Source organism: Struthio camelus, chromosome 1 (genome assembly GCF_040807025.1).
Source record: "Struthio camelus isolate bStrCam1 chromosome 1, bStrCam1.hap1, whole genome shotgun sequence".
In the NCBI taxonomy this organism is placed as follows: Eukaryota; Metazoa; Chordata; class Aves; order Struthioniformes; family Struthionidae; genus Struthio; species Struthio camelus.
The window spans coordinates 109541238-109555627 of NC_090942.1; the positions used below are offsets into that span (position 1 = coordinate 109541238).

The following is a 14390-nucleotide window of genomic DNA, read 5'->3' on the forward strand; positions in this document are numbered from 1 at the left end:
GTAGGTGAGGGCATGAGTGAGGTGTATGTATGTATATATGCATATACATGCTTATAAATAAGTTAAATTTATAGTGTAATAGAATGCAAATATGGAATATCTGTACAGGTCTGTGTGCGCCATAGCTTTTCTATGACACAGTGGAGAAATCAGTTTCTAGTGTCACGTCTTAACACTTCTGAGATCTGCGCTGGGGAGACCTATTGTAATTTGCAAGCTCTTTGTGTCTTTCACGCACCCCCCCCCCCCCCCAGCCTATTTCATTGTATTCAGAGTAGTGGCATTTATTTTGTTGGCTTGTTTTTGAACTGCCTCATTACACAAAAAAATTTTTGCTTTCATCGCACTTTGTGTAAAAGGATCCTGGGAACATTTTTTAAAAGTACATGCAACAATGCCCTCATAGTGTATGTAAGTAGTTCTTTTGTGTACAAATGAGTATAAATAAGGCTCCAAAAGAGTTCATTCTTGAAGGTTGTATAGCAGGTTAGTGCTTCCACAATTCTTGCTTCATGTGTCTTAATGATTGGAGAGCATCTGCCACTAACTTAGTAACTTTTGCAAGCTAATTAACTGTAGTTTGGAATGTATATTTCACATTTGGACTCTTAGATGATGAGTGCAAGTCATTCAAGACAGAAAAAATGTGACAAAGTATGAAGATGCAATTTGCTAGGAGCATGTGGAACATGAAGCGTGTGACAAGTAAGCAAAGCAGCAAATGCACTTTGCAGCATAAGCTGTGGCATGGCAATGGCGCTTCTGGGTCAGAAAAAAATCCAGCAGCATGGGTCACATTAATTTTTTTTATGTTCTTCAGCAATCCAATTCACAGAGCAGCTTCAGTCAACGCCCCAGAAGATGTCACAAGCACCACATAGAGGTAAAATGCCAGTAAAAGGACACCAAGTAAAAGTAATTGGGAAAAGTTCTGGAAAGCCAGACCAAACTCAAGAAGATAAAACTCCGAGTGAGAAAGAGCAACAGTTAAAATAAACACTTTCAGTTGCTGTTTTACAGTAATACTAGTATAAATAGCAATTTAGATCCCAACTTTTAGGTAATCTAGTCATGCTTGGGAGTTGCTCTAGAAGCAGTTGAGGTTTATAAAGTCTAACTACATGTCTTCCCCTCAGATTTCTTTTAAAAGATCTGTGGTTCACCCAGTCAGCTCACAGCATGGATGTTTTTTTTGTTTTTTTTTTCTCCTGTGCCATTATCTTATTTACCTTAGATAATGCATGAGACTCAGAAGTTTCTCATTTCAAAAAGTTTAGTTCCCTTTCACCACAAAACTTGTAAGAAATTTTTTTTTTAATGATCTCATAAGGTTTAGTGTGAAGGTGTCAGCAAAAAATGCTCGAAGGTCTATGACAGAATGAAATCACATGCAATAACAATTCTGCTGCTCAAGTCAAGCTTAAATAGTGTAAAAAAAATGCATTGTGAAAATAGAAGATTAAATATGACACAATTCATTCTAAAAACATCACCTAATAAAAGAAACATTCAAAGTGACGTTGCAGAATGAGAAGGAAAATCTGAAATAACCTGGAGCAAAGAAAACTAGGTGGAGGGTAAGCTTTGTAAGCACCATTAGCCACTTCACTCTAAAATTTTGCCAATGAGCAGATGATACAGGTTCTGTTCAGTAATGCTTTAAAAGGTAGTACTTCAAAATCATCAGAGACACCTTAAGAATTCCATAGAAAAGTCCACAAAAAATATCCACTGCAGTTAGATTGATGCAAGTAATCTAATTTTTCCATTTCACTGCTTGCTCTGTTCTGCATTGTTGACCCATATATAAATGTACGTAACTTGCCACATAATTGAACTTTATGAAATCAAGATGTTAACCTTTTTGTCAGTGTAAAAATGGACTGTCTTTATCACAGCTTTATTTCTGCTCATCTCCTCCATGGTGTTCTCCTAATTTGTTAAGTTGTATGCTTTTTGAATGCTTGTATAATCTGTTAGTTTTGCCTGTTTCTTTTCTGGTTAGAAATTAAATGCTGCAGACACATTTCATCTCCCGTCAGATACCCTAGTACCCTTTTATATATGAAGTCATTTATTGATACCTTATTTAATCATTGTAGCTGGGCATGAAACTTAGATTGGGGGGGGAGGGGAAAACGAAAACTGTTTTTTTTTTCCTTTTAATTACCCGCATTATTCCTCATTTTATCTTTTTTTCTTTTTTTGTCTTAGTCTTTTTACAATTTTCGTACCACATCAGAACTAAATGTTCATATGAAAACAGTAGTTTTGATGCTTTGTGTACCAGTTCTGCATCAAAAGTGTTAAATGTCATTATAGTCATAGACAGGAACATAGACCTATAACTGTAATTAGATCTGTAGACAGATATAACTTACTGACACTTTTCTCCACAGTACTATTTGTTCTATATATTCTGATTAATAAGCAGGCTAAATGGAATATTGCTTTTTTTTTTGTTTAGTTCTTTCAGATTAGTTTAAAAAAATAAATAGGTGTTGGATTTCCATCCCCGAGATGCTGATCTTTTTCTAGTTCTTTTCTGGCCTGCTCTGGCAATGTCCTCACACGAAATGAAACTGAAGTCATTTCATTTGTTTTAAGAATGTCTTCATTACTTTTTTTTTTTTTTTTTAACCTTGACTTTAATGTATGATGCTCACTGTCAAAATGCAATTTCCTGCTTCCTTGAGTCTATTGATAATATTCCCACAGACTGAAATGATGTAAAAGCTTTTAGTGACCCTTAGGTTTGAAAATACTCATTTGAATAACTTCCATGATCAGGTTTTGTTTATTGAATTTTAAGGGTCTGAGGTAGTCTTTTAACTGTTTTTCCCCTGATGCACACACACGTGAAGATTACATGGAAGAATGCTTGTGGTTAGAAAATTAACAGCTTTAACTAAGGGAATAGGATAAGTTTTTTAATACTATCAGGATCTTGTTACTTTTACCTCCTGAGGTTTAAGATTTATAAATGCTTTTCTTCGTATTCAATCATTATTTCACTGCTGAAAGAGAGAAAGCAAGTAGAAGGCTTGCAAAGTTTTTTTTTAGCCGTTTTCTTTCCTCCTGTCTTACTTTTTGGCCCACCTTTTTTTGTGTTGGGTTTGTTATTGTTGCTGTTGTTGTTATAGTTGAATACTTTTTCTTAACCTGCAGAAAAGGAGGGTAGAAGATAATAGAATATAAATTTTGAGGTACAGCACAGTTTTTGGAGTCCTTTTGCAGAAATGAAGCAAGACAATTTGAGAAATGATTTTCTGCATTTCTATATTACAGCTGTAAATTGAAAAACAAAGTGGAGACGTAACTTCATGTTATTTTAAGCATACCTTCTTTGTCATGTTCAGTATCTAACAAAATGAAATCCAAAATGTCTGAGGCTTTATATAACAAATTATAGACAGAAAGGGAAAACAATCGTGTATCTTATTCATTGATGGCTAAATATATTCTCAAAATAGGATCAGTTTCTGACAATTAGTAGTGGTGCAGAGACATGAGATTGTCTAAACCCCTCACTTTTAATTAAAAGTTTAGGAAAATATTGGCACAGACTCTTCTGACATTGCCTTCTGTATCTACCAGCTGCATTTGCACTATCAAATATTTTTCTGCAGTGCCTGATCTCGCTCTGAGTTCCAGTAATTTTCCCATCTGTTGCAAAATGACCTTGAAATGATTTGTAGGCCTTGATATTTTCCAACACTGCAAGGGGATGAAGGGTGGTTCATTCAGCTCCAGCCAATTTCAGTTGGTGCTTGCACCTGGCACTGAATCTAGTTCTTACAGATCTGAAAGTAGCAATTGCCAGTTGCAGAATTTCTTGCTTGTGGGTTTTTTCACACATATCTAGTGAAAGCTATGTATTGTGGTCTTCCAAAAGATCTAAGATGGGTTTCCCACTTACAGAAAGTACTTGTGAACGATAGTTGTGTTTGATTAAAGACATAAAACTACTCAAAAAGTGGTTTAGTTTTAATTTAAAGAGCAATTCTTATTAGCTCTTCTGATCTCACATTTCTGGAAATTAACTGGATATTTACAGTGGAGAATTATAAGGAATAAGCATTTGTATGACTAGAAAGTGTGGACATATGCATTCCTGGCGAAAAGTAGTAATAACCGCTGCTTTAATCCATTTGTGAGATAGCCTACATGCATGGAATATAGTCTCGATGGAACACTATGTATGTAGGTGGAAAAGAGATTGATTGTAAAAATATTTTATCTGTGTATTAGAGTGGGTATACTACGTTAGAGCCAGAAGCTGTGATCTGTGTGGGATTTGCTTTGCTTTAAACTGTGAAACCGCCTCATAGTTTAAATGAGGAAGCAGTATGAAAAGGTTAAAAAGGATATAATAAAAAAGGTTTTGTATATATTTGACTTATAATCAACATTTCTACCCTCCATCATCTTCTGTTAGCCCATCTGCCTTGTGAAGTCAATTTCACTTTATTACTGATGAATACTCCATTGGGAATACAAAGAATCTAAATGATAGTTTGTTGACTAAACCTTTGAAAATTAACTTTATCAAAACCTTTATTCACAGCTGAGTCAGCCTGACTCTATCACAGATTTTATGTTCTGCCTTCCCCATCTTCTACTCCCTCCATCAGTGAAGGCTTTATGAGTGTTGCTATATGTGTGTCTTTATTGGTGTCTTCATGATTTCCTAAAATAACAGTTTGTGTGACATCTTGGAGAATATGGCGAAGTAAGCAAGCAGCTGGTATAGAAAGCAAAGAGCTAATTCATTGATATATTTAAGACCCTGAGTAACCTTGTCTGATCTCATCACTGACCTTGTTTTGAGTGGGAGGTTGGGTCTCCTGAGGCCCCTTTCAACCTGAAATATCCTATAATCCTAAGAACTATAGGGGAGGAAAGACCCTGGAAGGGTCTTTAAAGGGGATACAGGAAGCTTGGAACAGAAGAGAAATTCAGTGGACGATACTACTGAATGATAGTCAAGAAGTTGGTAAGCTACAAACCAAAGTATAGAATGCTAGAGAAAATAGGGTTTTCACTTCTGTCCATGTTCATCAAGTGAAACTGATGAAATGATGAGGGAGAACGGAGTAAAACTTCAGATCAGAAAGAAGCAGGTTAGAAGAGCAGAGATCAATAGAAGTGAAGCTAGTAATTGAAGCTATATAATTCAGAGACAGTACATGAAAGCAAAAGAAGGACGAGAATAAACTTCTGAGACCCTCCTCACAAGGGAATAGAAAAATATCAGAGAAATGACATTTTTGATTATGTCTTTTACTGATGAATACTTTTCTAAGATGCTTTTAATCGGGACATCTCTATGTACTTTACATGAAATGTTTTTTTTCTTGTTTTTTCTTTTTTGTTAATGGGCGCTTAGGGCACGAGGAGGTAAGCAATTTAGGAAGGGCTTCCAGGAGGCTTATGTCAGTGTCTGGCTCTCCTAACTCTTAGTGTTTTGACCTCAGTGATGCACTTTGGGTAAGAAAACGTGGGAGAAGGAGATAAAGGTTTGGAGTGTTGTGACCAGTATCATGAAGAATAACAGAGTGTATATAATAAGAGGGAAAAAAAAATTGTTACTGCCAAACAACTCATGATGAACGAACTAACCTGGAAAAACATCAATAGTTTTACTCTTTTCATCTTCTTTCTTGCATTTCTGTAGTGTAAATAGCTAAATGGAGGCTAAGGGATATAAACAGGTGTAATATAATATCACTTTTACATTTGTGTGTATGATTTGCTCTTTTTCCTAGAATATCCCTTGAAGACAATTCAATATCACTTTTTAAGTGGCTTATTTTTATAATTTTAATTGAAATTCAATTCAGTATTCACCTATAATATTGAATACACAGAACATTCGTTCTGTGTAGCAAATTAGAAGAACATATATGCTCAACAAAACGGTAAGAATAAGGAGCTTCATGATTAACTAAATCACAAAAAGAGCGAATAAGGGATCAAGAGCAAGCAACAAAAGGAGACTATAAAAACAATGCTTATGCACTTAGGAATAAAATCAGGAAGGCTGAAAAGTACAAGTCCCTCAACAAATGGAGGAGTGAAGCTAGTGATGGGCACTATGGAGAAAGCTGAAATATTCCATGCCTTTATATATAAAAACATACACACACACGCACATATATAGATATAAATACACACACACATGTATATATATATATGTGTATATATATCTTGGACTCTGAGGGCAAAGACTGCCCCTACACTCTGATATGTGCCAGTGTGCTCCAGAAAGGAGAGGAGCAGTGAGGGAACAGTAGGTTAGAGATAACTTAAAGAGGCAGGATGCTTTCAGATTCATAGGGCCGGATGGGATATACTCAGGGATTCTGAAAGATTTCAGTGATGTGATTGCGAGGCTGCTGACTATCATCTGTGAAAAATAATAGTGGTCAGAAAACTATCATTATGTTCATCTCTTTTTTTTTTTTTAAGGGGGGAGTTGTTTTTATTTGTTTGTTTTAAAGGTGGGGTGGGGGGGGTAGAGGCAAGGGATGTGTAGGTCAGTCACCCTCCTCTCGGTCACTGGAGAGATCAAGGATCACATCCTCTTGGAATGCGTATCTAAGCAGGTGAGATGTAGGAAAGTCAATCAGAAAGCACAACACAGATTTAGCAAAGACAAATCATGCCTGGTCAACCTGATTGCCTTCTATGAAGAAATGACTGGCTGTGTGCATGAGCTTACTACACTGACTGTAGTAAGGCTTTCAGCTTAGTCTCCTATAGCACACTCCTCTTGGAGCTGAGGAAATACAGGCTGGATTAACTGAGTGTTGGGTGACTGGGCAGCTGCAGTTTTGGTAATCAAAGGCTCAGTGTGTTGCTGCTGGGCCTCATACTGCTCAGTATCTTCAGCAGTGACTGGAATGATGAGACAATGTACCATCAGCAGACTATTAGATGTCACTGAATTGGGAGGATAGAGGGAGGGAGATGGTTAATATATTGAATGGTAGAAGTTCAATGCAGAGGCATCTTGATAAATGTGATGTCATGTTGAATGGAATGGAGTTTGTATCCGGTCACAGACATGTTATAAAATGTCAGAATTATCTCAATTAATGCATTTCAGTGTGTTTGGAATTCATCTTTGAAATTGTTTATCGTAACATGCACCTAAATAACTTAAAGACCTAAAAGATCCATAGCAGATCACATAGAAAATGTGAAAACAGCTATGGTTACCTTTTTTCAGTATTTAAAGAAGACAGAACTGAGTAATGCAATAGAAGCATGCATACTTCTGTGTCTGAGGATGTTAGCCTTTTTCTATGTACTATTGCACATTTATTTTGGTAATACTGAATGCTGTTTTTGTTTTAATACGAATCAAATGGATTAAAATATTATAAAAAAAAGCAGAGTTCTTGATTCAGATAGAGACTTCAATTAAAATAGATTCATTTCTACTAATTAAGGCATGTTTTTATCTGCTTTTAGCTAGGAATTCTCTGTCTTTCTATGTCTTTGAAAATGGCTGGACTCAAATATACAATAAGATGCTTGCTTTCAACTTATCCCATCAGTAATGGATTCCTGACATTTTGTCACTGAGTAGCATAGCTTAAAAAAATTAGCAGAGAACAGAATGCCTCATCCTATGACATGTTATTAGATTGTCTGAAGCAAGGATTTAACTACTGGCAAGACTGTAGAAAATTACCAATGAAGAAATAGTCTAGAGCCAGATCAAGAGAGTGCAAGTTTGTAAATTTTTCCAGACTGCATTATTTTATTTTTTTCATAAATTTACATCTCTTTCTATTCTTAACATAGTCTTTGTATTATTTCAACTTATGTTCTGACTTTATAGAATTGTTTAAGGTTCAAGAATTTTTTTTTTTTTTTTAAAGCTACTAATTTTTCAGAAGGGGAATCCATCTATAGCTAGGAATGGAAGATAGACTCACTTGATACAATACTTAAGTTCTTATCTTACCACCCTTCATCACTGTCTGCCTTTCAAAACACAGCTAATTGTTATGCAGTTTTCTCTTCCACTTCCTGTCTTCAAAGAGAGTCTTACAAGGATTTTAAAATAATTTATGCCTGTTAAAGAAAGCCAAAACTAGAGACAGATATCTGTCTGTTGGAATCACCCAGTACCCTTAACAGCACCAACGTTTTTTTTCACAAACCATGTCCCAACAAAGGCAAACAACGTAACGTAGCTTGTAGTTGGATTAACAAATAATAAAGCTGCTCATGCATTATATGCTTTGTCCCCTCTCCTTAAACCTGTCTTTAAGAATGTGTGTCTTCATTACAAGTGGGTTTTCCTCTGAAGAGAATTAGTTTTTACGAGGCAGTTGTTCTTCCAGGAATTTCAGAAAATCTGTGAAGAACTTTGTAAACTATTGAATGATCTGAAGGCATGAACTCATTAGTTGGTAGAAGTTTGTATGTAGAAGGGAAGACATAGTGTTTTCATGTTAACCTGTGTTACAATAGCTGCATTCTCTACTGGATTGTATTTCCTAAAAGACAGTAGTTGTATGCTCAAGGGTATTGCATTGCAGTTGTATATGCAGAAGGCATATTGTACTGAGAACCAATAATCAGCTGCCTAGGGGTGTAGTCATCTAGCCAAATAGCGAAGTTAGAAAGGATACGGTTTGTGGAAGTTCCTAGATGAGATCTTGGTGTCAACAGGCATTTGAAAATACTTTTGAACTGAATATTGAATGTACTGCTCAGCCAAAGAAACATTAGCTGAAGAACAATATTGGTTAGCCTGTCCAACCTGAAACACAAGTAGATGAACAATCCCTACAAGTATATTCTGAGTTGCATCCCCCTGAAAGTTCACCACTTGATACTGGAGGTCTAGTACAATAATTTTAGCCTGCCCTAAGAAGGCAGGTGTTTCTCCAATAGCACTTTATGACACTAGCATATTTCCAGTAACTTTCACTTCCCAGCTTTAGAATGCATGGAAAAAGTCTGAAAGGCTTCATGCTTTCTCCTCTTATTTTATGTGACTTACTACTTTGCTAGTCGCAGCAGGCCAAATATAATCAAAGAATTTTTTAAAGGTTGCTTTGAAAAGTTGGTTTTTGTTTTCTTTTCCATACCTGGATGGAGCACAGGCGACTGAGTACACTGCTACTGCCCAGCTGCTGAAGTAGTTTAACAGTTGCAACAAGCACGGTGGCCCTCAAGCGGGGCGAAAGAGTGGGGTATGGCTGGGAGGAAATCAGAAGAAGCATAGAGAAAATAAATAGAAATTAATTATGATCTGTCATTGCAAAAGTAGTAGTTCAGGTGAAAGGTGATGAAGGTTTAAAAAAAAAAAAAAAACACTCTCTACAAGTTTGCAGACGATACAAAACTGGGAGGAGTGGCTGATACACCACAGAGTTGTGCTGCCATTCAGAGGGACCTTGACAGGCTAGAGAAATGGATAGAGAGGAACTTCACGGCGTTCAGCAAAGGAAGGTGCAAAATCATACCCCTAGGGACAAGTAGCCATGCACTAGCACAGGCTGGGGCCAACCAGCTGGAGAGCAGCTTTGCAGAGAAGGTCCTAGGGGTCCTGCTGAACAAGGTGAACATGAGCACCCTCATGGGAAAGAAGACCCAACAGTGTCCTGCGTTGTGTTAGGCAGAGCATTGCCAGCAGGTTGAGGGAGGTAATCCTTCCCCTGTACTCAGTGCTGGTGAGGCACTGCACTGCTGGGTCCAGTTCTGGGCTCTCGAGTACAAGACAGACATGGATTTTCTGGAGTGAGTCCAGTGAAGAGAGGCAAAGATGATTAAGGGACTGAAGCATCTCTCGTATGAGGAAAGGCTGCAAGAGCTGGGACTGTTCAGTCTGGAGAAGAGAAGGCTCAGGGGGATCTTATCAATGTTTATAAATATATCATGGCAGAACGTAAAGAAGACAGAATACTGGAGTGGAAAGTCTGAGGAGCGCTGGGATTAGAGCTGTCAGAATCAGAAGACGTGGAGGTGAGAAAGCTGAGCTCAGAAGGCTGAGAAGATAATCTTCCAGATTTCATCTTACTCCAGGAAACACAAGCAATCTCTTTGGTCACTTTTTTTCTCCTATCTCCCTCTCTCAAATGATCTGTATTCTGGCTGTTTAAAACAGACAAACAAAAAACTGCCAGCACATACATGGTAGTATTTCAGACTTTTAGAAAAACAAGTCCTGTTTAATTTATAATAGGAGATGTCTATTACTTTATTTGCGTACTATTTTCCCTTCTAAGTACATTGTTACAGCAGTGGAATGAATATTTAATTTATAATGATAGGTGTTCATTATTCATGCCAATATTTTTTTTCTTTCCTCTTACAGTTTTATTTAAGTCTTAAAGGTGGTTACCCTGACTAAAGATATGAATTGACAAGATAAAGAGATAATGTCATGTTTATCTCTTCTAAGGTTTATTAAAAAGCCCACTAAATCAGTAAATATTAAAACCCATGTTCCATTTGCCCAGCTGAGAAAAGAAACGTGCCTAAAATAATAAACTAGCCGTTATTGAGCCTTACACGTCTTCATGGCAAAGAGAAAACATAGTTCTGATCAGTTTAAATATAATATTTCACAAATTCTGAAATAGTGCTTCAAACCAGTTCTGAAATTGTGATGGGCAATAAAGTGGTGAAGTGTTTGCAAACTGCTCCCGGATTTTCAGCTGGTGTAAATTGACTTTAAAGGAACTAGGCTAATTTGTTATTCCTAAGATTTGACTTATTATTGACCATAATCTAATTAAGTTTTATTAAATCTTATATTTGATTTTTGTTGTCATAACTTCAGTAGCTTCCTACATGCTCCTCCTTAGAAAAATTATTCTTGTTTCCTTCTTTTCCCTTTTTAACTTCATCATATAAACTGAATTTCTATTCAGTTCACAATTTTGAAATCTCTCCTTTATCTATACGTTCTGATTCAGTTGACTTCTTTAAATATTTCTTCCCTTGCACAAATTTGTAGCAGCTATTTATCACGGAAACCTTAGGGGAAATCATTATATTCACTGTCTTTCAAAATGCATTGGACATGCCTCAGTCTGGCTCAGTGAGGATCAGCTGTTCTTTCCTTTTTCTCCTTGTCCTAAAGCTGTTTGCTCTATTACTTTATTCTGTTTTGCAAACTATGAAAGCCTTTCATGCCCTCAGGCATGATAACGTAGTTGAAATTGCAGAATGTTAGATGTTCTAAAGGGATGCAGGATAGTCTAAAATTAGAGGATGTTATCAAGATGAAGCCAGTAATCTTCAATCTTGTGTTACCTTTTATAATTGTATTTTTATTGACTTGTTTGGAAAATATGTTCCTACACTTGACAATTGATGGAGTACCATATATCATGGCAATTGGTAGGTAGTACATATCAGTCTTGTTTTCAGATTGTGACTTTATTTTGCTTGGAAGGAATGTCACGTAAAATATATTGTCACAAACTCTTTTGTCATCTATGAGAAGCCTTCTGACTATATATGTATCTTTTTTCGTGATAATCAGGTTAAAAGATTAAAGAAAAATGCAATAATTTATGGTTAACATGAATCTATATCTCTATTTAAGAGTGAATTTATTGCTCAGATACTGAAATTTCATAAATGTTAAGTGGGAAGAATGCATTGCTGTGTCATATTGGTGGTATTTACCTGTATGAAAAGACATCATAGACCTTGGAGCAACTGTAGGTCACAGCAGAAGAGTGTTCAAATGCTATTGTAAAATTTTGTCATTTATTGTGTGGTCTATTGACCTAGATGTCCTCGAGTTTTTTTTTTTTTAATTGGACTTTGTAAATCGTATGAGGCCCTCTAGTGGTATGCACTTTAAAATATATCACCACATGAGTTTAAAAAAAAAAAAAAAAAAGAAGAAGAAGAGAGAAAAGAGGAAAGACTGCAATTAAGTTGTCTGTTAAGCTTGTAACTTTGGATTATCTTGTATAACTCAGGTGCTGGGTACTGAGCAGTCAATAATCGCAATTTAAATGTGATTAATATCAATGACACATTGCACAAATGATAAATTTAGAAAGCTAAGATATGCCATGTGTGCTTGTGGTTTCACATGCTCTTACTTAGAAGTTGTGTCTGGTGAGGTTCATGGGGTTTTTTTTTCAGCTATTGTTCTTGTCATCTTTTTACTAGGTGTACATTCCCAGCAGAGTGGCTATTGTGCTTCAGAATATGGATATCCTAGACTGAAGATAGATATATTCTTCACTGAAGAAGCAAGTCATAGAAGAAGCGCTGATATACTGTACCAGCGCGAAGTATAACAAAACTTGCTCTAAGGAAGCTTTCTGAAACTAAATATAATAGTATTAGATTTTTAAAATGCAGGATTAATATTCTCATATAACTGCAGAGCTCTCAAGTTGCTAGAACCTATTTTGAGGAAACTTTGTGAAAGAGAGAGAAAAATACCATCTTTGTAGCTCTGAGATTGCAAAGTTACACTTAAGACGTTGCACAGCACCTGGCATTTTCAACTTGTTGTTTACAGAACTTTACCAGGAATGGTCCTACTCTCTGATACTTGTAATTTCTTGTAAGCCTCTATCATTTTGATGAAGAATTCAAACGTTCATTATATATCAATGCTTCCTATTAAAAGTAAGTAGTTTGCATAAGTAAAACGGAAGTTCTTGGCTAAAAGGCAACCTTAAAGGTTTGTGGGACCGCATTTTGGGCTCCTCTTCTTCAGTGAAGTCCAACATGTAGTTAAAAGTGTTTATCCAAATGGATGAGAAGATCCTTTGAGAGTATTGTACTCTGCTATTTTTTATTTAATTAGAAATTCACAAAAATGATAAACAGCCAAATGGGCAGGCTGAGTGACTCTGACCTGCTGATGCTGTTATGTACTGCTTATTTACTGCTGGTCAAATCACTTACTCTGTGCACCTCACTTTCTACAGCTGAAAAAAATGCACTTGACCATTTTCTTTAGGCTATTAAGATGCTCAGTAAGGGGAACGTTTTGTTCTTACTACAATGATACCATGATAGGAGATGTTCTTAAAGTTTTTTTTTTCCCCTTTTCACTTATTTTAGTAATATTGAGACCCTGTAATACTGTTTTCATCATTTCCAGAAGCTGCCCTTGAGCTTAGAACATGATGTTCTTGCACTTTTATAACTTTTGAAGCATCACTTTTCATGAAAAAATAGTCTTAAAATGCAGTAATGCTAAGTTCAAGGTAGTTAATTATTGGAGTGCTGCTAAGATTGTTCAAGTGAGTTCTTTAATAAACTAGGACTCTCTTCGTAAAGAGTAAGATTCTGTGTATTTGAAAATGTATTACAGAATAGTCTATAAAGTTTGTACTGAATTAAAGAGAAATGCTTTATTTTGCTCCACGTGTTTTAAAGCCTATTTGAATTTGTTCTAAAATGAATGATTCTTGTGTTTTGTACAAGTCTGGGTTTTCTAACTTTAAAACAGCCAAAGAGGAAGATTTCCTCGATCATTTCCAAGTCATACTTTTACCCAGTTTCTCATGAGCCACTGTGTAGATTACTGAATACTTGTGTCAACACTGAAAATCTTGTTGTAGTTCTTGGAATGATTACTTATACTTTAATATAGTTTACTTTTAAGCAAAATAGAAACTATGATGGGATAATATAGCATGGAAAGCAGTGTTTTGGTAGACTTCACCCTGAAAGGACTTCATGAGCATCTCCGGTTTGAATTCTATATTGCAGTAGAGCACTATAACACTATTTAGCATCATGGTTCATTTTTCCCTGTACCACTTTTATCATCGTTTGGTAGTGGGCTAAGAAAAGCATTCCCGTACACTGGGACTTTAAAAGGAATATACTGAACTTTTAACAACTGGAACTGATTATCATTTTTGTCAAATGGTATTTTCTTTGTAGTGAAATGAAAAACAACATAATTATATGCTGTATTTACATTATATTGCTCTACTAATACATTTTGTAGATTTTTTTTCTACTGTCAGCAGTTCCAGCTTTCAAAATGTCATGCAGGGCAATTGCACTTGTCCAGCTTTTTTTTCAAGAGAAGGAATAAATGTGTGATGTGAAGTATCAACTGTATAAAATTACATGCAAATAAACTCTGAGGAGGATAAAACAAATGTGTATATGGTTTAATTGCTTGTACTGTGAAAGTGTTGTCCAGTAGTCTTAACACTGGAGAATACTGACCCATCTCAAAATCAGGTATTTGTCTTGGTCAGAAACAGTGTAGTGACATTGGCAGAATATTTCTGCAGCATACATACTTCTCTTATGTAGTGAATAGATCAATAAAAGCACACTACATAAAGATTTGTAAAACAAACATGAAAATGTAGGGCTTTCTCAGAGTCCGTGTGTATGTTGTAACAGTGGGTGTGCTC

General features: G+C 35.9%; 1 protein-coding gene across 2 annotated transcripts in view; it reads left to right on the top strand.

Moving 5' to 3' along the window:
- Window positions 1-14138, top strand: part of GBE1 (1,4-alpha-glucan branching enzyme 1) — a 167398-nt gene extending 153260 nt beyond the window's left edge. Inside the window, exons 16-17 of one of the 2 annotated variants that reach the window (XM_068910619.1) lie at window positions 821-883; window positions 12163-14138. In XM_068910619.1, the coding sequence (XP_068766720.1) occupies window positions 821-883; window positions 12163-12219 (120 nt within the window). In that variant the 3' untranslated portion in view covers window positions 12220-14138. The remainder of the gene's footprint in view (window positions 1-820; window positions 884-12162) is intronic. The other variant, XM_068910627.1, reaches the window with a different exon arrangement.
- The last annotated feature ends 252 nt before the right edge of the window (window positions 14139-14390 follow it).